We start from the raw sequence: 26,759 nt of genomic DNA, 5'->3' as shown, positions 1-26,759 counted from the left end.
TTCAATTGTTTTCTAATGCTGTCTGATTTGCCCCTGTCAGTACGAACCCTGTCAGTACGAACCACCATATTCATAAGTCAGATTATTTCAGATTTAATTCATACGGAAGCTGTGAGGCTTAATACCTCTGGGAGGAAGTGGTAAATTTGTTTTGTTTTTTTGGGGCGAACTCGCCCTTTAACATTTGTATTTTTTTCCACTTACAGCATACAAATCATGTTTATTAGCCTCTGGGCTCAGATGTCTGGGTATCTAAAGTGCAAGGAATCACCAACAACACAGCCCACCTACTCAAGAACCAATATGAACGCCTCCTCTCTAGTTACAGATTCACAGCCTCCTATCTGCCTGTAATAACCTCCAACCCCAAAACCCTTTTCTGCTCAGTGTGTAGGTTTTAATATTTTGTGTATCTTAACATGCTCACAAAGAAAGCCTGTTCTGGCTGCTGTTCTGGCAGGACATTTATCATTTATTCAGCTCAGGCCCCTTGTCATTTCAGGTCTGTCTTAATAAGATAAAATCCAGATTAGATTAGACACTTTGATTTACACTAAGCTCTAACACTAAGCAAATCAGGCTCAGCAAACCACTCTAGTCTGGAAGGAGGTGGTAGTGTACCTGAAACTAACCAAACAAAAGCTCAAGAAGATGAATTGCACTTTAGTTGGTTGCAACACTAACAATTAAGCCAGCAGTAGCTAGCCGACAACTATCTATAAACTCCAGGATCAATCATTTTTCAATGAATTACGAGCCAAACCTTTATATGTCTTTACTGGCTCTCCACTCCCTCACTTAAACCGACCAATGCTCTGTTTTTTGCCCATCATAAAGTATGCAAATACTACTCTGTGGTAAAATATATCAGCCTGTTGATGTTTGCCTACATGTGTCACATTTTCTATGAAAATCCCACAGCTGTTGTGTCTCAGGAGCTCCTGTTAGGGCCAAGGACAGAGCTGCAATGATTACTTGTATATTATTAAATTAATAGCAAACTAATTTGATAATAGATGAATAGGTTTGAGTAATTTTGTATGTGGAAATCAAATCCTATATTGTAAATTGTCTGATTCCAGCCTCTTAAATGGGAATGTTTTCTGGTTTCTTTACTCCTCTTTGACAGCAAATTGAATATTTTTGGATTGTAGGTCAAATAAGACATTTGAGGAAGTCATATTCAGCTTTGGAAAATAAAAATCAGTATTTTTCATTATTTTATGGCATTATATAGACCAAGCAACTAAAAATAAAATAAAAGTAATTGATAGTAAACAATAAAAATAATAGTTAGTTGCAGCACTAGCTAAGGATGGGCTGTGATGCTTCTCCTCACCTTTCTCATGTTCTCTCATCTTAGTTGTGTGTGATTTAACAGAGTTTCTCTTATTTGTCTTATTGCAGGATTTCCTTCGGCTGCTGTGGGCGTTTCACTCTGGCTGAGCTCCTGTCCTTCTCCCTCTCTGTTATGTTGGTGCTCATCTGGGTGCTGACCGGACACTGGCTTCTCATGGACGGTGCGTGTCTCTCCGTCATGACTCGTGTCCATGTTTCCATTCACCAGAACTCAGTAGACATCAGAGAGTGTTTATTTCAAGGTCCCCAGAAGATGGTTCTGCAGCAGGATCCAAGGATTAGTAGCATTTCTCTGAACTGCTGGGGGATTTTTTGGCTCATGTTAAAAACATTGCCAAATATTAGACAATAAATTGAAGCTCGCAAGGAGAAGTTCTCTTAGCTTAACTTTGATGCTGCAGAGTAGTAGACATAAATTCAGCCATCTCAAGTCTTCAATAAAGGCAAGAGTCTGGACAAAATTCAGGTTTCATCTGCTGGAGAAGAAGGAACTTGACATTATGACTCACACAATATGAAGTTTTTAGCAACACTATTTTCAGGCTCCTACTACAGAGTGATGCATGCTAATGCAGGAAGATACACTTATGTTAGCACGGCCTGAAATAAACTTTTTTTTTGTTTTTACTGTATGCCACTAGAGTAGACAATTTTTTGGTCTGCCACTCAGAAATTCTATCTGCCATTTTTGAAATCTTTGTCCCTGATAAAAGAATAATATTTAATAATAATATTTTTTTTATTAATGTTCGATATAGCCTAATTATCTGACATGGCATTACATACATGGTAGTTACAGCAGTGGAATACTGTATACTTCTACTTTACTACATTCTGGAGGCAATTATAGTACTTTTAACTGCTATTTTAAAGTTTTGGCTATTGGTGATAATTCAGATAATTAATACAAATAAGAAATCAACTAATACATTATGATGTATTATTGTAGATTAAACTACGAAGTAGCATCTAAGGTAAATAAAATGACCTCCATCTTTACCAGCTGCAACATTAAAGTAATAAAACTATTAATGCATCAATAATATTACATTCATTGTTCTGATATTTGGCCATTGTGTACAATGGGTAGTTTTACCTTTGATATTTTAATCCTGTGGGTGGGTACTGCAAGCATGCATGCATATACATTTAAGTCAAGTCAGTTTTATTTATAAAGCCCATTATCACAAATCACAATTTGCCTCAGAGGGCTTTACACATCCATCTACTTTGGGGAGCAAGACACAGGTACTTTACTTGGGTCAGAAGGAACTGCAGTGCTACATTATACATTTACTACTACTTGATAACTACAGATGTCTTCTTGGCTCCGATCACCAACAGCTTTATACCATTTGTATGTATGTGTGAGAGCGTCGTTTTATTATTTATCTCTTTATTGAAGATTACTGGTTAGAATTCAGTGAACTTTGACTGTCAGTCAAAACAAATAAGGTCATGTAGTCAATACCATTGTTTTTATGTAGCAATTTAAAGAGACTTTCAAATTCATACCAATCAGATGCTAAATTAAATGCGTGTCTGTTTGTTGTGCAATTTCCCTATCTGCCAAATGTCAGGTGGCCTGACTATGAATGGGAATTGAGAACCAGTTCCAGTTAAGAACCCTTTCCATATTATCTGATCCATCAAAATCATATGTCTCCAGGTTTATCAATTCCTATTATAGATGCAGGCAGTGGAGACTTGTGCATTGCAAAACAAAGATGTCAAACTCTTGCATCGAACTTGCAGAGAGGAAGAAACGATCCAAAGTGCAGCTTCATTTCACAAAGAAAGATGACAAACATGCTGCCTGTGATGTCTTTAAAATGATCTTTTCAAGTAACGGGCTTAATTCCAGGAATGCTATATTATTGACACGCTACCCACGAGTGCCACTGAAAACCTGTGTAGGCCTATTTTTTCCACAGAGAAGACTGACCAGGAATTCATAAGTGAACTGCTAAAGAAGCAGACCGATAAGCTGAATTGTTAATGGTATTGGTATAAGCAAAATCCTATAAGTTTCCATTATTAGGCCTATTTTTCATGCCCATGGCAACAATTTACCCGCATTTGGTGGGTGGCTGATGCTTATTTCAGACCCTGGATGTCACTCAGCTGCTAAATAAAGCCGCAGTGGCATTGAAGCTAACTGGTCTTGATCAGAACTGGAATGTTAGTGAAGCACTGACAAAGCAGAGAGAAATGTGTGGGTGTGTGCTCTTCTTTTATTTGACCCAGTTGACTTCAGTAATGTGAAACACATTACTGGCAGTCTTCTTAAGTAATGTGAACTTCGCAGCCCCTGACACAAATGGTAACACTTCATCATCAAAAGTAAGAACACTTGCATTGTAAAATGATCCCAAGAATCAAAATCTGATTATAAAATTAAAAACATTTGTACAAGATTTCAATTCAAGCTTGACATTCTGTGTGTCCCTGCATTAAAACCAGTCAAATAATACAGTGTCCCTCTGGGTTCCTCTTACCAATAAACCTGCTTAGAATCAGTGCCACAGCATACACACTACTTTTAACACGCAAAATGTAGCCATTGTAATGAACATACTCTTTCAGTGATGTAAATCTCCTATACATTAAACCCTGACAAGCTCCCACGTTTTTTTCTCAGCACCATCTTGCGTCTTATCAGGTCGAACCTCATGCACAAAAAAGTGAATTAGGACATGAATTTCATCAGATTAGCCTGACTAATTAATTAGGCTTGTGTGCTCAGTAATTAATGTGTCTTAAATAAATCTGCTAAAATCATATCCCATGTTGCTTTTTCAGCTTTTTTCCGCTGACGCATGGAACTGTGTTTTTAAATATCTTGTGTTTTTCTCCCCACAGCTTTAGCCATGGGCTTGTGTGTCGCCATGATAGCCTTTGTGCGGCTTCCCAGTCTGAAGGTGTCTTGCCTGCTGCTGTCAGGACTGCTCATTTATGATGTGTTCTGGGTAAGATATGTTGCGATTCAAAACTTCATCCATATCACAGCTGACATATAAGTCACTGATATGAGATACAGCAGACATGATTTAGCTTCTCTAAACATACACCAGCAAGTACCTCCTTGCCAGTAAGATTATTTTCTGCGCAGGAGGAACAGAGGTGATGCATGTTACATTTTCCAGCAGCAGCAAACTCTTAGTATTGATGCAGTAATCACCATGGTCAACACAAGAGCTACTTACAAAATTCAGCCCTCATAAACAGAAATGAACAAGATAAATTGAGAAAAAGAAGGGGAGCATGCTAGAGAGGACAGCGGGTGTCCACGATTAGGACAAGGATCAAGATATCTTCGATACCTTTGAGAAATTAAAAACCATTTCTGTTGAGCTGCCTTTGGCTGGCCCTGGTAGATTAAGGTGTGATTTATTAACCATATCTGGCATCATTCCTTACTGTGGCTCAGCGCCTGCATTCTGCACAAAAAACATAAGCAATGGCCACCTAACAGCTAAAATGTCACCAAAGTCAAGAGTAACAACTGTCACGAATGGTGATTTTAATCTGCGGATGTGCCTCAGTGTGTTAGTGTCCCTTTTAACAGAGATCGTGCTATAGGGCTGCTACAAAGTCCCTTTTTTACATAGCCTTTTCATTTTTACACTGAACCAAACAAGGGCAGCATTATGCTGTTACAGTGAGTGATTTTAGACAGCATGCCAAGATCACAGAATCAGAAGAGGCGTGACCTTTAACACAACAGCGTCAGCCTATAATGTGACATAAAATAAACACATGGGCAGTGCTTTCTAAATAATAACAATAACATCACATGGCAAAAACAATTTTGATTTATCATTTCTGTTATATGGCGGCTGATCTTGTCCTCTGCTCGGACGTTTTCCCAGTTTGCCGACAGTTACAGCCATTGTTCTTTTTCTTTGAGTTACCTGCCTACTGCTAATACCAGCTTTTTAAATCTCCCGTGATGGGTTGCACACATAACACACGGTCAAATTGTTGCAAACATTTACGATGCCATACAATACCATACGATATGATACGATATACTTTATTGTCCCTGTAGGGAAATTCGTTTTGGACTCATGCTGCACCCGTAAATGCCTTCACAGTCACAATAAAACAAACACATATGAACAAAAAGGCACAAGCTACAAAATCACACTGATAAATTGCACATAGAGGCATGCACACTCAAAGGCAAGACTACTTTGTCCCTCAATTCCACGATCATACTTTTAATACAGAGCAGTGAGGCAGCATAACAGCCCGATACCCCTGCCTTGAACAGGCAGTGTAAAATGGGCTAGTGAGTGACAGAGGTGTGAAGTGGTGGTTTCATTTGATGTTAAATGAGCTGCAGTGTTTATTTCCCATCATTCAAACCACTGAACAAATGAATCAGAGAAGATTTCTATCTGAGGATAGTAGCTCATGGGATCTGTGAGCACCTGGCTGCTTTAGATGTGTTATCATTCAGATAATATTGTTATTGTTTAAGAAGTTGCCGTTACTTCTTAGATAGGATTAAAGATGAGTAACATTGTCATAAAACATTTTTTAAAAAACGCACAGGAGAAATGTTTTTTTCTCAGGTTTTCCTTTCACAAAGAAATTTCACATTTGTAAACGGAGTAAACGCTGTGCTCTGCACACAAATCCAAACTGAATTCAGACAGAACTAATCATAACCGACAGTAAACAACAAACTGCTCTGCTGATGCTCTACCAGTGAGTACATTTGCTGCAGTTGTTCTCATCCTTACCATGTTTGGTGCCTAGCAACCTGCCAGCACACAACTGCCTTCGGAGTTGTTATTTCCCCACTGACCATTTATGTTCACAGTAATGTTATAAGAGACAAACATTTGATGAATTGGATAAATTAATTTGCCTGCTTTGAGAAGTTGTGTGAAGCAGTGATTGAGTTTACTTGGATATAAATCAGGTGTGCAGGCAATATAACAGCAGATTGCAGCAGGAGAACATTTTGAGAGTTTATCATTTAGAGTTTAAACTATCATTAGGAAATAAATTGTTTGTTTGTTGTTTTGCTTGTTTTCAGTAATTATAAATTAAGTACATTTGCATTTTATGACAGTTGGTCAGACAAATTAAGGAATAGTACAAATATTAATGATAATAATATTAATAATAATAGTAAAATATCACTTTTCTAAACCAAGTTTGCAAAGTGCTTCATAGATACAGAAACAGAAAATACACAGCGGAAATACAAATTTGAGTGAGTTTAGTTCAGCCAAAAAACAGAAACAAAGATTAACAACAATGAGTTAAAATGGGACGAATAAACAAATGAATGAATGCATAAAAACAAAAAGGAAAAAGTGTAATTAAAAGCCACTTTATAAAAAAATCATTTTAAAGAGGACACTGAGGTAGCTTGTCTGATCCCTAATGGAAGTTTATTCTATGATTTTGGAGCCCTTACAGTGAATGTGCCACTAACTTTTGTCTTCAGCCTGGGGACTGACGACAGCAGTGAGTCTGCAGATCTAAGAGTATGCTGCTAATAATTAGACATGATTGGGCTCTGGGAAAGTGAAATGAGAATTTGTCAACATGAGAAGCTAAATTCCTTCTTTTCCCTCCAGGTGTTCTTCTCAGCCTACATCTTCAATAGTAATGTGATGGTTAAAGTTGCGACCCAACCTGCTGAAAATCCCATAGACGTTCTGTCCAGGAAGCTCCACTTGGGGCCGGGAATGGGCCGCGACGTCCCCCGTCTCTCCTTACCGGGCAAACTGGTCTTTCCCAGGTAAGACTAATGGAACCACGGGGGGAGAAAATAATCCAGTGACTTAAATTTCTTCTGTGATGAGCATCACAGCCTCACAGGGCAGCTGGCATAGCTGTACACCTTTTGTTAAGATTGGATATGTGGTCAGAATCAGGCAAAATAGTAGTTGATACCCAATTCAAAAATACTATTTAAAATAAACAATAAATCCCAATCACTTCTTTATTCAAAACATTTAAATAAAATATTTTTATTTTTTATTATAAATCCCTGATGATCCACCATGAACACAAAGAGGTAGTACCACTGCTTCTCCCCCACTGATGTTGTTGTTGTTGTTCAGCACTTGTACACGTAAGATATGACAGTTGGTCTTTGCGGTGGGCTATTTGTCCCACCCTTTCTCCACTGTCACTAGATGGCTGGGTAAAAAGTGATAGTTGCAGCGTTTTACCCGAAGTTAAACATTTTTCAATTCGTCGACCAGAATAGACACTCAGTGACTCGTGACACTGTTTGTAGCACAATGTAAATGTAATGTAAATAAATATTGCACAGAATTAACTAAATAAGCTGGACTCAGTTTAAAAAAAAACGTTTTCTTTGTGATGGGTCGTTGCAGCTGCATTTGTTGTTGGTTTCCACGTGGTGTTTTTTTTCTTGCTGGTAGGTGTTCCTTTTCTTCCTTTGGCATTTAAAAGCAGACTTGAACACTTGTAGGCGTTTATACTGCCCTGTCAGGTCCAGAAGAATTGCATCCCCTGTACCTGTGCTACTGGAGAAAAACGAGTGCCGTCACATTTTCAGGATATTTGCATTGATTTGGTACCATAGTAGCAGCTCTCATGACATCCCAAGTCAAGACCTACATTTGCATACAGAAACAAGTGATGAAACAAATGTTACATATTTATTGCACACAGCTCTGTGGGGTTCTTGCCTGGATCACATTCCTAGTGCTTCCGTATTTTGCTACTTTAAACGTATTTCTGCCCCCTTTCCCATCCGTGCAGCTCCACAGGAAGTCACTTCTCGATGCTGGGAATAGGAGACATTGTGATGCCAGGGCTGCTGTTATGCTTTGTCCTGCGCTATGACAACTACAAGAAGCAAGCAAATGGGGAAGTCCCAGGACCTGGAAACATGTCCGGACGCATGCAGCGCGTCTCCTATTTCCACTGCACTCTCATCGGATACTTTGTGGGTAAGCAAGCAATCGATGGACGGATGTGAAAGGTCAAGGGTTTTATTGTGTCAGTGTTAGGTATGTTTGGAAGTGATGCTTTTAGTTGTGTGGGTGCCATTGGAGTTTAAATATGATGGATAACTCATAACGTTAACTTTGAATCTCAAGTTTCTCATCTTTTCTCTTTCAGGGTTTTTTGCGTAATTTAAAAATAAAAGATGTAGCCAATATGATCAATGATGATGTGACTCTGTGTTCAGGTCTGCTGACTGCCACCGTGGCCTCCAGGATCCATCGTGCTGCTCAGCCTGCTCTGCTCTACCTGGTGCCCTTCACCCTGCTGCCTCTGCTCACTATGGCCTACCTGAAGGTAAAGGACACCACAGCAACAGTCACCTCTTTACCAGAAATAAAAGTTCAGCTGTGGCACTTTTGCAGAAGTCAGCAGTTCGCTTGGATTCTATAATTGTGTGAAGAAAAATTGAACCCTTGTGAAAAGGAAATGCAGAGGACATCTTTACTGTTCTTTGCCAAAAAGGAGGGAGGGATAAATATTACAGCTGGACTCGCTCTTTCTTTACACATAGTTTCCAACATTCAGCCCATTTTATTTTTGACTGAAGTTATGTAATTCACACATGCAAACCATTAATTGCAACACGTCCTGTTGAAGTGCACAAGATTTGTCACTTAACCAGTGAAAATTGTTCATGTAGTAAAATGGTGATTATTATTTCTGATGTTCCAAACACAACAGATGAAATATCAGAAAGGTGAACAGGATGCCTCTGCCACAAATATTCTTCTAGCTGCATATATGTGTCATTACTTACTGATCTCACAGCTTTTCTTTCTTTATTTTTAGATCAGGCAGTTGAGTCATTAGACAGCCAGTTGTCAATGATCTATTGTTTGCTAAATGATTATTCAGAGAAATGTTAGAAAACTGGAAACAAAGTTTTTTGGTGGGAGGGGGCGGCAAGTAGAATGAAAGAATATGTCAAAAATAGCTTGTTTGCAGTCATGTGACTATTATGGTGCACAAAATTTAGATGGAGGGCAGGAAGTGATAAATCCATGTACTGCGTGAATTGAAAATAGAGGAACATGAAAACATAAAAGGGTTGGATGAACCTGAAGACAACAGGTTCCGTCAGAAAATTTAAAAAAAAAAACTTGTGTTCAATGTGATCTATACACAACAGTGAAACATGTTTTTTTCTCACAACTTGACTGATTTGCCGTGTGCACACAATTACACAAGACCTCATGTTACTAATGTCACACAGCAAGCTTAAGAAAGCTTACAAGAGTCTCGTGAACTCTAGCCACTTTGTATGCGGTCGGGTCCACAGCTGAAACATCTCCCATCTTGTTTCGGGCCGACAGAGTAGATGTGAGTGCAGTATTTTATTTGTAAATGCTGCTAACGGTACAAGCTAACTTTAGCTACTGTTTTGAACCTACCTCATCAACCAGAGGTCTGGTGAAATGCCATTAAAAATCTGAATCATGATTTAAAACACTTTGACGTTGTCACTGCACAGTGTAAATGATTGACATTAACATTTGAACGGATTTTGACTCCGCTCCTCCAGACTAAAGATAGATTTTTTAAGCCACATTTGCCATTGTTTTTCTTTCTCTTTCTAAATATTTTTTCTGCTTTTTCCCTTTTAATCCTTCTATTTTCAGGACTCACAAAAGCCCTTGTTTTTTTTTCTCTGTTTGATTTATGGGTTCAGCCATAAACAGTGCAAATCATAGGCATTTGAGCATGTTGGTAGTCTTTGCCTCCAGTTGCCTGCCCTGTATGATGTATGATGTCATACATAGGGCTGAACCAGTTAGTAGATCGAAATCAGGTTCTTCAATACAAATAATTATAAAAACGTGTTGTTGTTTTTTTGTTTTGCTTTTTTCATATTTTGGTTAAGCGAGATGTTCAGGGTGACGGCGGCATTCACATAATATAACAAATAAGCTAATAGCAGATTGGATAATGGCAAAAAAAAAATTGCAGACACTAGATATCAACAGAAAGTCAGAGACTGTTGTATTAAGTTGCTGTGAGTTGCAGAATCATTTCTTCTAATCAGAAGAAAGAGGATTAAGTTATGTCAAGAGCCTTATGGTGTAAAGTCTCTCCTCCTCTCTGCCCCTGCATTGTGTCCACAGCAGCCTGTACCAAAGAGTATCCTCAAAGTCAAGAGCGCTCACTCTGCGGCAAAATCTGGAGCCTAAAATGTCCCCATAAGAACACTACACAGCACACTGACTAGCAAAAAAAGCAAGCAAACAAAACTTTATTTATATGGCACATTTCATTCCAGGTGGAAGCACAACGTGCTACACAAAGTGCAAGAGGTATGAGTTGCAGGCACACAACAAAGCTGTCAACTGACCATAAAAATAAGTCACATCAATTAAAATAAAAATAAAGACTACTAAAATAATAATCAAGATGAAGAATAAACTAATAAGAGATACAAAGGCATTTTAGTCAAAACTGATAAAAAAAAAAAAAGTTAAAATTAAATAACAGAACAAAAGAATAAAACCAATCAAAACTAAAAACACACCGAAGTTAAAACTAATAAAATTAAATATAATAAAATAGTTAAAAAATGAACCGTACAACTGGTTTGCACAGCTAAAAAGGAACATCTTCAACTCAACTTTAAAAGATTCATATAAAAAAAAGAAAAACATTGTCTGTCATGACAGAAAATCGTCTTAGACGTGGCTCAACATACAGTTCAAAACAAAGTCGGACAATAAACATATGGGATGTGTTCCTCAAGACAATAAATATCTGATACAAATAATTTAGACAGAATTAAAATTACAACTACTATGCGCAAAGTGGCAGAGTATTTATGTAGATGTTTGGACCGTTACCTTTTATTGAAGATGTTTAAAGATGATACTTTTGGGGCACTCCTTATGTCATCAGGTAACATGTTCCAGCGACTGCTCAACTTTAAGATTTGTCATTCGACTGAAGGGTCTCTGACTGATAGCTTTAACCCCCGACGTTCAAGGGGCAGCCCTATTCGTATGCAAAGAGACTTTTATGAAAATGTGTTATTTTAACTTCTGAGCCGGTTTTTGAAGCTTCATCAGGAAATATTTGATCCATGACTGACAAACTGCGTGTGCTCCACAGGGGGATTTGCGGCGCATGTGGTCCGAGCCCTTTCACACCAAGACCAGCAGCTCCCGCTTCCTGGAGGTATGATGCACCCTGGGATAAACGACCAGTGCGGGGAGGACTGCGGATCCTTTACCTTAATTAGAGGAAAGGAGAGAGGGCGCACTCACAGTGAGGCCATGTTGTCATCACTTGTTCATGCTTTCCGCCAATCTTCTGTGAAAACCCTCAGAAGGACACCAGTGTGTGGATCACAACGCCCCAACACGACTCATGTTCGGTCCCTACATCCTCCGCTTCATGTCTGCTTCCTCTTTTCTGTTTATTTCCTCTTCATCACAGTACATCCTGTCTATGCTGTTTTTGTTCTTTCCCCCCTCTTGCTCTTTTTTCCTTTTTCTCTCTTCTATAGTTAGTCTCGTTTGCCACTTCCCTTTCATGGCTCGTTCCATTCGTCAGGCCTCTTCTCACTGCGTTATCCTTCTTTTCTCTGCATCATTAATTTTCTCTGCATCTCTGTTCTGTCACCGACTCAGATGAACTCGAGGGCCGGCCTCCCCCCTTTTTGTGGACTTAGGGTCGTGAGACATGGCTGGGGTTTATATATATTTTTTTAGCATTGTCGTGGTCATTATTATTATTAATATTATTATTATGGAATGATTTCAACAAATGGAGAAGAGGTGGAGTGTTGCAGTGGCACAAGACAGTTCCTGGGAGCAGCGACATCAATAAAGGAGAAGAGTCTTCCCCCTCCATCCGTCTCCCCCCTCCCGCTTTCTTCATCTGTCCCATCATCCCACCACGATGGCTTTTTCCCAGCGCTCCCGCCCTCCTCTGACACTCCTCTCTGTTCATCTGCTGTCCCCGCCCTCACAGATAACTATGTATTTTATTTAGAAAAGTTTTATTCTTGGCATATACAGAAATGATGCATTATAAATTGTTAAGCCGCCCCCCAGCGTTTGAGGGGCCGCTTCTATTTGTATATATGTGTATTTGCGGTATCTTGAGTTTGTATTTGTGTTCGGGAGCATGTTGAATAGGGTGGGAAACTGACGCCAGCCAACGGCCGAATTTTTGGCAAATTTTGGCTTGTGTCGAGTCGACCGGCAAGCATCCATCACTTAGAGGTTGTTTTCTAAAGTTTGTTGGCGTGTGTGATAGAAACGTAGCTGATGGATATTTGGGAAGAAAGAAAAAAAGACATCTGCATCGGTGGCTGGTTGATGAAAAAGTTTCCTGCTCTAGTGTTAAAGTGTGTGTGCGTGCGTGCGCGTGTGTATGTATGTATGTGTGTGTGTGAGTGTGTTTTACTTGGTTTTAATTTGAAGACATGAACATGTTAAAAAAAACAATGACAATAGTCAGGTTTCCACTGAGCTGGGCGTGTTGGATCAAACACATGACGTCTAATGGAAACACTTTGTGTCTAACTTGTAAAAAAAAAAAAATACAAAAACTCAACAGGGGTCAATTTTCTTTTTATCAGTCTTTTCTGCGTGCGGACAGGTGAAATGTATACAGTGTTGTTTTTTTTTTTCAAATAAATGAATGTTGAATTAATTTTAAGGTATGTTACTTTTCATGAAGCCACATCATACATCATGCTGGGTTTCATACCGAATTTCTCTCGTGCACATCCTAAATTTATTTATGGCTATCGAAACACTAAAAGCATCTTACTCCAGCTCTCACAAGTCTGTAAACGTCTGAGCATGATGATATATGATCAATTTTATACGTTTTGATAAAAGTGGAACAGCACATCTCATCTGAACTTCACCTCAGTCGATGAAGACCTGACTATTGTGAAAGTTCTGACTCAAAGCTCGGAGACGAGGGAAGACATACTGTGGTCAGATTCATGCTTAGTTACAGATGAAGGGTTCTTTGGGTGGATGGTTGTGTGTGTGTGCGTGTGTGTGATCACATCATAAAATCTGTTTGGACCTAGGGGAGGGAAGAAAATCAGTCATGCCCTTCAGAAATCGAAAATAGAAATTAGAAATTAACCCATAGGATGTTTTTGCTGTCACCATTTGGTCCCTGACAGTCTTGCAGTCTTTTTTTTAATGTCCTTCCACTTTTTTTGTGGTGCTTGTCAGTTAATATCTAATGTATACTGGAAAAAATGTGTGAGTGATCGCACGGCAGGAAGTCGGAGAGACATATGGAACGATGCAGTTTGCTGGCTATTTTGTTTTTTTTTTTACTTTTTTATGCTATCTGGCCGTGCATGTTAAGTGTACAGTGTATCATTTTCTCAGACTGCAATCGACAGGGCTACTGCAGTTTTTGAGTCTCTGCTGGCCGGCACTGAGGCACTGGACCTATGAGCTCGGCTACACAGAGCAGCGTCAGTGGGTGGGACAAAGGCTGCGGGTCAGAAAGACTGTGATTGGTCAGCTCTGACCTGACAAAGTCTGAATATTGTGTCAGGTCGGGACGTCCGACCTGCCGCTCAGTGCAGTCGTCTGAACTCGGACATCGTGGAACCACAAGCCCCCTTCACCTCCTCATGGACATGGCAAGAAAATATATAGATTTATATACATATATATACATATATATGTGTGTATATGTACATACATTAAATAACTGATGACGATCATGGTGATATTTTTTTTTTTATAGAAAATGGATTTCTTCTTACCCCCTTGTTTGTTTGTTTGTTTGTTTTTTTTCTTTAGTGCTTTAGTTTTTTTTATTTTATTTCCACCTCTTCTCCCCTCCAGCAGAGGCCTTCAGCTCTGTTGGTGCATCAATATTACAACTGAATGGATTCTGTATAGAAAAACGGTGAATAAATAAATTAAGAACTGTGTAGTGAAACAAGAATCCTGAAGCGCTTGATCTAAAACACTTTGTCTCCTTTTAACCCCTCCCTTGCCCTCTGCCCCTCTTTCCCTCCTCGTTCAGGATTCTGCTGTAAATAAACATGACTCTAACTGTAACACCTGTGTGGCTTTTTCTTTGGTTTACTTGTTTATCACTACATTTACATAACAGCTATACATACAGCTACTTTTCAGATTAAACATAAAAATACATGAAAGGTTTATAAAATACAATTATTAATAATTATTAATAATTATTGTTGTTAAAAAAATAACCCTCTGAAATCTGAGAAAATTGACGTAATTTCTTTCTAAAACATGGGAGGAAGGATATGAGCCCAAAATTAGCAGCAAAAAAGTTAAAATTTCAAGAAAGTTACCTTAAAAATTGGTTTCAGGGCAGCGTTAGTATTTATACAACAAAACATGTTTTGTAAAATGTGTCCCACAACACTTCAGGAAGTGGTTTTAATGATCAGATCACAATGTGTTTTGGTGGATGTTTACACCTGTATTTAGCGCTATCCAGTTGTGATCACATCACCCGAGACACACTTTGATACCTGGACTTAGCAGGGTGACAGCAAGTGTGCAGGATACAAGGAGAATGAAATTCTGATTTTATTAATATTATTATTTAAATCTGAGTTGTTCCTACTTTCACAAGTAAAAATGCCCTTTGTGGAAAAAAGGCTTGTTTGGCTTTTCTAATGAAATTGTGTATATATATATATATATATATATATATATATATATATATATATATATATATATATATATATAATCTGACAAAGATATTAAGTTTTAAACCCTTTGACGTCCTGCTCATAGTTTGGTTGAGCACATTTTGAGTCACTTTATCTTAATGAAAAATGTGTTGAATTCAACTCAACCTGATTAAGTTATCTGTGCCATTGCGTTTAGGATTGTTATCCTAAAAAAATCCACTAGATGTCACTGTGTTTTAAACAGCCTGCCTTTTGAGGTCACCTCCTACAGGAAGTTAATAACAACAAAAAACACCAGGCATGAGGGCCCTGTTTGGTGGGATTTTCAAAGGTAGGTAGATTTGTTTGACGTTACAGTTTCAGAGATCCTTATGAAGAAATGAATGTAACTTTACACAAAGACTAAAAGTTTAACAAGGGTCAGATATATTTCATAGAAACATGCCCTACCAAACAGTCGATTTGGCCTTTTATGGGAAAGGTAGTGAAGCTAAGCTAATGAAATTAAAACTGACCATTTGCTATGATATAGGCCTAAATCAACTTCTGATCATTCATTGTTGTTAAATGACTTAATATTATCCGTTATATATACATTATATATAACATTTTCATAAGTGTGATTCTTAATCTATGTTTTACCAAACTATTGCATTGGCCTTTTATGCTAAAAGTAGTTATACTAAGACAATACATTTGCATTTTTTATGAAATAAAAAACGGATGGAAATTTACTTTTGTTAATACCACATACTAAATGTAATTCCATTATATATTTGGTGAAAGAAATTATGTCAGTGCGAATTTCTTTCACCATTTGTGAGACGTTTTCAAAGAGTACTGTAATGTTTAATATGTGTGGTAATAATACTTATACTGGAAATTATATATGCTGGTATACTAAAAACATTACAAGCATTATTAAAGTGAATAATTTATAATTTTCATTTATTTATTTATACATTTTTTACCATGAACGGCCATCTAAACCTTTTGTTAGAGGTCTATATTTAACAAATTATGAGGTCTATTAAAAATAAGTTGTTCTTAAAGCCCCAAGGAGATAAAACATGCAAAGAAAAACTTCCATTGCTTTTATTTCTTGGTTAAGACTCTATTTTAAAAATGAAATTGTGAGAATCATCGCATCTCTGTTATTCCAGCCAGGAGCAGACTGTGTGGCAGTTTGCAGAAATCTGTGCTAATTGAGTTTTGTCCAGCAGATGGCGACACAGTACAAACATCTGAACCACAGTCAGAGAAGTCAGAAACGTGAAAGGCCTGTTGAAGTTCCTGAAGTCAAACACAACATGCACAGTGTGTTTTTATGTGCAGAAGACTCAGCCAACATTATAAGCTTATTTTCAAGAGCAGCCATCTATTAGCAGCGGTGCAGTGTCTTAAAAAAAAAAAAAAAAAAAAGTACTGACATGCAGACAAAAGTGTAAAGTTCATGTTTCCACGGTCAGCCTCAGAGGAGACATGAGCAGTTGCAGAGTCAGAACAATAAAAGAATAAAGTCATTTCTAGATCAAGAACTTAACTGAATTAAAAGCCATGCTCTCATCTAAAAAGGTAATTGGTTCCTGCAGGGCACCGGGGAGAGATCTCATGAGCCTTCGTGGGAAAATGGCCGCCGCCTCAATGACAGACCAAAGACGCTGAGTCAAGAGTTTGCAGAAAGGCTGCTGCACAATGGAAACAACAATCAGGAAAAAGTGAGTTCTTCTCTCTGAGTTTGTATCTGTTTGAGTCACTTTCACTGGGACAGTAACAGGTCTGCAGACCATCACACGGCAAGTGTAGGATATAAATGCTTGACAAGAAAAGTCAAGAATGAAGAGCAGCATTGAGAACATATTTATTTATTTTTATAACTATTATTTAATCAGAAAAAAACCCTCTTAAAACAGAAAAAAATCTCATTTCCTAGAGTGTCAGTCAGCATCAAAGTTAAAAACACACAACATAGAACCAAAATTACAAAGTATACAACTCCAAAACAAACGATGTTAAACACAAAAAGAACACAAAATAAGGTTACCACAAGGAAGGACTAAAAACTATGTTAATATACGCTATACGTTAACCATAAAAACAAGACATATTTAAACACCAGCTAAAATACACCCTGACATGGGCATGTAGAAGATGACATTCAAAAGTCCTGCAACAGTGCTCTGAAACGCCTCGAGGAAACAATGAGTGCAGCTTTAAGTCCCTCTGCAGACGATTCCACAGACATGGAGCTGCATGCACAAACGCTGTTTTGCCAAACTGCATACAAAGCCAAGGAATAGGCAATAAGAAATGCATTTAGCATCCCCTGAGTAGTTTATTGTGAAGAAATCATGAAGTACTGCTGTTATTTTAGATCTTTGTTTTGCCTTGTGAAGTTCACTGAGGTTCAGTCTGTGGTTTCACTCTAAAGGAGCTGAATTTCAATATTTCGTGCTCTTTGTTGCTTTAAAAGACGTTCAGACTCAGACAGACGGACAGCCTGACCTGCTGACTGGCTGCTTCCCTGGATGGATGGATAGATGGATGGATGGATGGATGGAGTGGACGGTGGGGGGATGAGGAGCAGGACGCTGGGTGGGTGGTTAGTGGGGGGGTTGGGGAAGGTCGGTGAGGTCAAGGCAGGCAGGGTCCACCCCTCTTCACCTATTGGCCGACTCGGCCGACGAGTCCTGTGCAGCTTTGAAGCCCTGAAGTGGACAGAATTCCACCACGACCATGGGGATTGTAGCACGTCATTTGTAGGAAATTTTGGCGAGATGGTCCTAAAAACAGAGAGGTTGGCCCACGCTTGGCATGCAGGGTTTTTGTATTGGGAGGCGCGCGTATAGGGTCCTCTTCCATTGATCCTGAAATTACAGACGGGCAGGTGACAGGGCAACCTCAATTAACCAAGTGCTGCAAAAATTAGTGTTTTAAACAGAAAAGGAACTCCCTCTTCTTTTTCTTTTGATTTGTAAGGTGATGCTTTGTATTTAATGGGGGTCTAAGCCACATTTTCATATTTTTTTTCAGCCTGATCCTGCTTTTGTAATAATGCATATATAACCTCATGCACAACGATGTTATAAATATCCTCTTATCCTGATGTGCAGACAGACCCAGAAAAGTTACTTTAAATTCTAGTGGGGAGCCAAAAGATGCTAAATGTGCCCAAATTGTTGGAAATATGGCAAAATAATCCACTAACGGAGAGGTTGGTTCACGCTTGGAATGCAGGGTTTTGTATTCGGAGGGTAGGGTCCTCTCCCATTGATCCTGAAATTACAGACAGGCAGGTGATAGGACAGGCTCAATTAGCCAAGTTCTGCATGAATAATTGTTTTAATTTGGAGGGACATGAACGCCCTCTGCCTTTTCTTTGCATTTGCAAATTGGCTTGAATTTAAAGAATATTTTTCTACTGTGAAATGTGGAATGAACAATAGGAGCATTAATCCTATGTGTGTTTTTCCTTTAACCCTTTAAACCTTTTGTGGGGTGATTGTTTCAAACTTGTACTGTGCTGCCAAACCAGGAAAGAAGAGAAAAATTCAAAATAAGATCTCTTCTTTGTCCAGCAGATTTTTCCTAGAAATAGCCGAGCTGTATTTAACATCAATATGAGATTTTGACCATTTTCTCATATTACTTAAATTGAGCTTCGCAGAAATAGCTTTCCTCTTGTCTCAGTCCAATCCTCACATGAGATCTTAAAATTCTCTTTTTTCTCTCACAACACTGATCTTTTTTTTCTCTGAAATAATCAGCTCTTGAGATAACAGTAAGATCCAGAAGAAAACTGGATTTGCTTAAAAAATGAACGTACACAGTGTCAGAATTTTGTCTTATCTGTTCTCAGACTTGTCTCACTTTTGAGAAGCCTATGAGCACAGAAAAATAACTCCTGCTTATTTCTTCTTTTGCTCCTTCTGATCTTAATTGTTCAGAATTTAGTAATCTCCAAAAAGAATGTTGATTTATTTCTTATGAGACAAAGAAAAGATTTTTGTAAGAGGCAAATTTTACATCTGCGTAAACATTGTTCACACACACACACACACACACACACACACACACACACACCCCAAAAAATAATTTCAAATTTCAGTGGAGAACCCATAGTTGTTTCTTAATAGTACTACTACTACTAATAATAATAATAATTATTATTATTATAACGATAATACATTTTATTTATATTTGCCTTTCAAAGAAATCAAGGATACCTTACAAGACACGGTTAAAACAAGCAACAATGCATCCATAGATTATAAAGTCTAACTATCTTTAACATACAGTAAAATAATCTTGGAGAACAATTGCCTTGAAAAAGGAAAAAAATGCAACAAATAATCTTAATGTATATTTACTTTATCTTAAATTGTTGAGTTTACCTACAAATGAGCTTTATTTACTTAATTTTATGAATTTGTTACAACTTAAAAATGACAAGTGAAATTCTCTTGTTCTTTCTAAGCGCTGGTAACTTCAGTAAACAAGTTAGTCTGACTTAAGTTAATCATGACAAAGAGGATTTTGTATTTGATGAAGAGAGGAGATCTTCTTAGTTTGTTTAAGAAAATACAAATATGACTGACTAGTTTGCAACAACAAGAATACATAAATATAACAAAGTAAACTTGGTTTACTGAAGTTGCAAAAACAGAAAGATTGACTCAATTAAAGTCATCATTTCACAGTTGCAACAACTTCACAAAATGAAGTAAATAGAATTTAATTTTAAGTAAACTTAACAATTCGATATAAAGTAAACATAGATTAAGACTTATAGCTATATTTACTTACATTTCTCAAGGCAGTTGATTTACTGGATTTTTTAAAAGTTAAATCAACTTCTCAGATTTTACAGTGCGCAGTGATTATTAGCTCTTATCACAGCAGCAGATATGTTTTCCCAGTCTAAACTGGTGAATATATAACCGTGCAAAGCTCATAATAAATTTCAGAGTCAGTAGCACATGAAGTGAGCCAGCGCAGGTAATTTAAAAGTGCTGGTATTTATTGCCGGTGGCCCCTGCTCCGTTAATGGCAGAGAGGTTCCTTCCCCTTCTTCTTCTTCCCCTCTCTTCTCCTCCAACCAGGCATTCCAGGCTTGTTTAAATAAGGCCGGCCTGCCTGGGCGCGGGTGGATTCCCCTCTGGCCCTTTGCCCTTTGACCTAAAGTGCATTCCGTATGTAAAGTGAGGAATTCCTCTGAAGTTCAGTTAATGGGGTTGAGTTTTTCATCCTTTGGACTCTGCACATACACTCGATGGAAAAGGGGGAAAAACAAGCTCGATGTACACTCGCTGGGGCGGGCGGCTGTGAGTTATGGATGAGGCTTGTTGTTTATTGGCGGCGGTAAAGGATCGATGGCTCCCACCGGCAGATATGGAGCTTCAATAAACTTGTGTGATAATCCTCTGGGATCATGACTAATTGATTTAATGGAAGATGTTGTGGAGTGGAAGTGTGCAGAGGAAGTGGTGATTAGTTGGCTGTGGCCCCTGAAACTCTGCTGGTGGAGGAATATTATATTATTATATTATATGGCTGTGATATTAATAAAAGTATCACTGTTTCATCTTAAGTCAAAGGGTTTAGTGGGGAGTTTTTCCTTGTTTAAAGACAGAGGGAGTCATAAACTGTATACAGACTGTAGAGAAAACATTAGGGGATATATCATTAAAAATACACACGTGAACAAGTTTGAGATCGAAAGTTATTATGTTCATAAGTTTAACTGTTTTGCTGTTTAAAGTTTTTTTTAAACCACTGGATCTAAATTCCCTTACATTTTGCCTTTTTGCTACTTGTGTAAAGCTCAACTTGAATCTATAGAAACACCAGGCAAAGTTAGTTTGTCATCCAGTTAAAGATAAATCAGTCCATATTTTTTTTATGTAATTAGTGAAGTATTCAAAACACATAATCATTTAAAAGCAGGAGACTTAAAATTCCCGAGGTTTTGCAAAACCAGGTTATGGAATAACTTTTAATCTTTATGTTTTGTTGAAATCTTCATAACTTCCTCTGTGTTTGGTGTCCCACACAGACCACATTGCTGTAGTATATATGTAATAATAATAATAATAATAACAACTGTAAATTCAACTTTTTTTTGGCTTAAAATATGTTTTCTTGTCTTCTGTCCTCATTAAAACTAAATATGTAGAAAAGTATTAAAGTGACCCTTAAATGCTGGTAATGAATTGCTAAACACCAAATAAAAAATTATTTCATGTTGCACAAGGTAATTAAGCTATGCATGAACACACAGGCATAGATTGCAGGGGGGACACAGAGGACATGTCCTCCTCAGTATTTAGAACATGTGCATTTCCCCCCTTAAAAAAATAAAAGAAGCAGAGGACTTTCAATTTGACCAAATTAAAGACTTAAACACCATAAAATGAAGCAGAAAATGCTCATAAAAAACATAACAAAATGCAGAAAATTAAGTGTTTGATGCTCAAAATGTTCTAGAGGAGGATCTATGTTTCACATGTGCCCTCCCCAATACACTCTTGCATGAACAAATATCTTCTCCTTTTGTTTACCAAAAAGTCACTGACAGACAGAGAAACCAATATGTTCTCCTACATGATGTTAATTGTCAATTTTATTTATGAAGCCCATTATCACAAATCACAGTTTGCCTCAGAGGGCTTCACAGCATACGACCTCCCTCTGATCTTGGACCTTCTCATCAGATAAGGAAAAACTCCCCCCCAAAAACCCCTTTAACAAAGAAAAAAATGGTAGAAACCTCAGGAAGAGCAACTGATGAGGGATCCCTCTTCCAGGACAGTAAGACGTGCAATAGATGCACAGCAACAATAACAATAACAACAACAAAAACATAACATAGTAATAGTAATAGAAATATTAATAAATATATATGATAGTATGTTACATGCATATATTATGGTATAAAACAGTGGCTTTCAACTGGTCCAGTCACAGGGTCCAGATTTCTCCTTATTCTTAACATATAATTTAATTAATCTGTCTTTTCTCCATTAACCAATTAATCATTTTCTTTCTAAAAATGTCTTAAAATTGTCAACAGTGAAAATCAAAATTTCCCAAATTGCTTGTTTTGTCTGACCAACATTACAAAAAGCAGTGCCGTACACAGACATTTTGGGGGGGCAGGTGCTCAAGCAGAGAGCACAAATAAAAGAAAACATGTTGTACAATAAAAACAGAAACGACACTTCAAAATAAAAGCTCTGCACTGAAAATTCACTGTACTTTAAAAAGTGTGTTTTTCACAAACTTGACACATTCACAAGTCTCTTGGGGTCCATTCAGAATAGACCTGTGGCCCACTTTTGTAGACCGACCCGCCATTTGGGAACCACTGCTATAAAAAAACAACTTATTTCTCACTAACTTTTATAAAAACCTCAACATCAGAAATCCAAATAGACTTATATCAGATTTTATGTCCTATTTAACATTTGGTGTCTCTAGAAACACTGGAGTAGACAGGTAACAACAGTCATATTCTAACATAATTTGGAAAATTCATTAAGCATCAAGCTGATAAAACAATCCAAATGTTGGAGTTATGGGGAGGGTTAACGGGCCACCTTTGGGGGAGGTAATTTTGACCATAGGCGTGGAGTTTTAAGAGGACGAGTAGGTTTATGACGTAATCTGTTTGTTTTCAATGATATGGATTTTTGTATGTATTGTCTGCTGTTTCCACCGAGGACCTTTGTGTTTTTAGTAATGCTTTGGGGATTTTTTTTATGTCATGATAACTTGTGAGAGCTGTCATGCTGAAAATGTTCCCCAAAAAATCAAATCAAATTTGAGCTGTTAAAGGTGATCTCCAGGGTTAAAGGCAAAGAAGAAAATAAATGTGGGTGTTTTTTTTTTTTTTTGTTTAGTAATTTGTTGTCCTGCTCTATGAAGTTTCTGGACCTTTAGATAACAAAATAAGATTCCTCATGATATATTCCCAGGTTAAACTTATAGGTTTAATGGAAAGATCACTGCGGAGCTCCTGGGTGGAGAATCAGAAGATGGATCATGGGGTGGAGGTTCTTGTGCTGTTGTGCTTTAGGAGCCCTGTGTACTGTTGGAGACGCAGTAAAAGGCTGTGCCACCCACACAGCTGGAATGTCATGCATGCAGTCCATAGAGTCTGTTTCAAGAGGGAGGCAGTGGGGGGAGGAGGAGAGGAGGGGAGCCCTCTTTGGAAGAGGCAGGGTGCACGGGGGCTCGGTGCTCGAGGTGGGGTCTTCTACTACTACTACTACTTCATGAAAAAGATGAAGCAGAAAACTCACTACCCACCCCACCGCAAAAAAAAAAACAAAAAAACTTCTCCATTAACCTTTTTTCCTTCTCGTGGTGGGAAATTATCAATGACGATCCATCACGGTTGTTTGGTCTCTGGCCGATGAGTGGAAGGAGGGGAAATGTGGAGAGGGAGACGTGAGATGGAGGGATGGGGGGTTGGGAGAGGTTAAAGGGCAGAGGAAGAAAGGAGGTACATTTTCGGAGGATGGGAGGTTGGAAAAAAAACAGAGGGAACAATAACTCCCATGTTTAAAAGGCTTTTCTCAGCCCCCATGACACCTCACACAGGCAGCAGTTTAAAGTCAGGCCGTTCAGCAGGGAGTGGTGCTTTGTGGCTCTTTCCCCTCAGGCTCATTTTCACAAGAAACATTCTGAAAAACATGACATTTTTTGTCTCTTTGCTCTTTTTGTCTTCTCTGCTCTCAACAAGGTACATTTCAGAAATAATCTAGCTTTCCCCCCACACTTTGCATATTTTCCTGTAAAGCTGATTTCTGTGCTGCCGTCTTTGTTCTGTACATTTCTAAAAGCTTTATAAAAATGCAACCAAACAGGAAAGCTGGCACAAAAAAATCAAACATAATTGTTCTCTGCAAATGTTTCCTTCTAACACGATTCTTTAAAATACATCAAATGAAAGGAGCCAATTTAGTGAGATAACATTAGTTCTTTCTATTACAAAATATATAATGTGCTAAAAAAGGCATTTATTTCCCCGTTCAGATTTTAGGCCTGTTTTCACTAGAAGTTGCATTTTCAACATCCGTAAAATACATTTACCTTATTTACTTTTGAAATAATGTTTTAGTTAATTGTTTAAATTATATGTGTAATACTTTTGAAATTTGGGAAACTTGCTGAAAGAAATATGCCAAATGTTGCCTTTAAATCACTTAACAAGTGTTTGAAATAATCATATGAAATTGTTTTAATGGATCTCTATGAGTACAGGTACATTTTACAATTATTAATTAATCATTTCAACTGTTTTGTTATCAATTAATTTCTTGAAATTGAGTGGTTGGTGATTTCCTTTATTTAAAGAATGAAAACACCTAAATTTGAATTAAACACAACTGAAGGTAGTATATTTTTAAATACTTAAAGGCTAAAACCTCTGGACAATAACCGAAATGAAAATGGATTTGAAGATATTTGTGAATCAAACAAAGAAAAAATCAGTAATAAGCTTTTTTCTCTTGAAATTGGATGATGTTTATTTAAAAGTGTGGATATACGATTGATTTGACATTTTAATCACACAAATCTGCAGTAAAATATTTCATTATCTCTCAGTAGCTTCATTTTACTTTAAAACAGGAGTTAAACTAACACGTGTGAGTGAAGTTTTTTTGGAGTTTGTTCTGTTTTAAAGCCACAAAATCATATTAACAACCCATCATTTCAACAAATTAATTGTTCAAATTAAACATTTGTTAAGTTGCTTGCGCTTCCTTTTCTACTGTGGAATGATTTTTAACAAACGAGTGTTGGTGAAGGAAAAATCAACTTAAGTTATTCAACATTTGTAATCCTTTAAAAAAAAAGCTTTTTAATCACTTTTTAAACATTTTGAAGCTTTGTGAGCAAATTGGGAAATATGTTCTAGTGGTTAATGAGTCATTTTTGAATCATTTTTATTCTTTATAAGAGCAGATTCTATGAGCCAAAACTAAATCATTTTGTTTATTTTAATACTTTTAGAAATTGATTTTATAAAGAAATTAATTTCATAAGATTTGCAGAACAGCCACAACTTTTTATATTTTTATTTAGCATTAGATTCACTCATTTCTACAGTGTGATCACCTCCTCCTGCTTTCTTCCTCTCTGTGGAGATAAATAATGACAATCAGTGTCTTTAAATGTTCTTGACATATATGTCAGAGTCATTATATAACCATATGATTCAGGCACTAAGGAGGGAATCTCCTTTCTGCCTGTTTTTATTAGTTTGTGGATTAGATTAGGAAATATGTATAAAAATACAGTTTCAGCAACAGTGATGAAAACAGAAGATATAATTAGCCAAAATCAAAAGTAAAATGCCACTTTCAGATCAAACACTTTGACAGGACAGTTTGGAGTCCAGTTTGAGGAGAGTCTCTAAAGAGGCAGAGGGGGCATCACTGCTCCAAACCTTCACCGGATCCATCATGCCCCGCCTTACATCAAACCTTTTTTTTTTTTTTTTTTTTTGCCGACTGGCTGCACAATCAGATCCCTTCTGAGTGGGCTGGAGTCGGGTGGGTGTGAGGGGAGAGTAAAAAGTGGGCCCTCTCCCACTGGATAATGCCATTATTTCAGCTCCTCTGGCCAGGAATGCCAAATTTCACAGCCCGCTACTCCTCTCTGTGCGTCAATCAAAGCTTCGCAAGGGGCCGAGGGCGCCCACTGGGTCCGCCTCCAGCACCGTGTGATCTGATCCAACCATTGATCCCCCACAAACCAGATCACACATGCTCAAACTGGGATCTTTATGCGACCACAACAATTTCTAATTCATTTTAATTATTATTTTTAATAAGTTTGCGTAAAATGAGAAATAATGGATCGGAAATAAGTGCCAAATCTATCCAATATTCAATTTTTTTGAATCGATCAATATTAAAGGCCTGATCCGTGCCGCCTGTGTGAGAAGATAAGCCGGGTTTAGTCCATATTTGAGCTAATGAGCAGCATTACTGTCCCTCCAGAGGCCAATTAGAGGCTAATTATAATCCCCTTTGTATCTGCACAAAAGGCTTTTTTGCGCCAAAAAGTAAATAAAATAATTAGTGATCAAGTATCCAGATACAGTGGAGGCAGAGATGATGAGAAATTTGTGAATGGGACACAGTTAATCAGGTATTCGTTGTACGGTGTGACGCTTCCTCGCGCGCAGCCAATCCCGTGCGCGCTGGGAATGTTGAACACGCCGAAACCAAACCAATGGCGCACCATACAGCAAAGACTAGCGCAAGAAGAGGCCAATCAGTGGGAGGCATGCAAACGAGGAATTTGCTCCGGCAGGCTCTGAATGTCAAGTAGTCAAAGATGGAGTCCGGATCTGCGAGGCCGTGTGCTTGTGCATGGAAGACTTGCGATTTTTTCTCACTCTCCAAGCTTGCGCACATTTCGAGCTCGAGTCGCTCGCAGGTTTTCAGGAACGACGGCGTGAATCCACAAAGCGTAGGACCGCGAGGAGTGGTTTGTGGAGAGGGTTGCTTTTCTTTGTTTTATGGACAACTTTTTTCCTCCCTTCTCTTTTTGCCTATAACGGATTGTCCCTCCCTTGGCTAGATACTATTCATGATTTTGGAGGAGGAGGTGGTTGTGCAGAGAGAGAGAGAGAGGAGAGGAGGAGGGGGGAGGGTGTCCGCTGTGAGTTGTAGGCGATATTTGCGTAAATTGTCAGGAGCTCAGTGCAAACTTGGAAGTTGCAAAGGTC

The 26,759-nt window shown here is 38.0% G+C and overlaps 1 protein-coding gene across 2 annotated transcripts in view; it reads left to right on the top strand.

Moving 5' to 3' along the window:
* sppl3 (signal peptide peptidase 3) overlaps positions 1 to 14,402 on the top strand; it is a 38,871-nt gene extending 24,469 nt beyond the window's left edge. For both annotated transcript variants that reach the window (XM_042509753.2, XM_042509751.2), the window contains exons 6-11: positions 1,408 to 1,520; positions 4,222 to 4,328; positions 6,960 to 7,123; positions 8,119 to 8,309; positions 8,552 to 8,661; positions 11,461 to 14,402. In XM_042509753.2, coding sequence (XP_042365687.1) covers positions 1,408 to 1,520; positions 4,222 to 4,328; positions 6,960 to 7,123; positions 8,119 to 8,309; positions 8,552 to 8,661; positions 11,461 to 11,532 — 757 coding nt within the window. In that variant the 3' untranslated portion in view covers positions 11,533 to 14,402. The remainder of the gene's footprint in view (positions 1 to 1,407; positions 1,521 to 4,221; positions 4,329 to 6,959; positions 7,124 to 8,118; positions 8,310 to 8,551; positions 8,662 to 11,460) is intronic.
* Positions 14,403 to 26,759: the final 12,357 nt, after the last annotated feature.

The sequence above is a fragment of the Plectropomus leopardus genome, chromosome 20 (genome assembly GCF_026936395.1).
Source record: "Plectropomus leopardus strain MGB_pleo_1.0 chromosome 20, ASM2693639v1, whole genome shotgun sequence".
Taxonomy (NCBI): Eukaryota; Metazoa; Chordata; class Actinopteri; order Perciformes; family Serranidae; genus Plectropomus; species Plectropomus leopardus.
The sequence above is the reverse complement of the archived record's forward strand: the minus strand, read 5'-3'. Positions and strand labels throughout refer to the sequence as shown.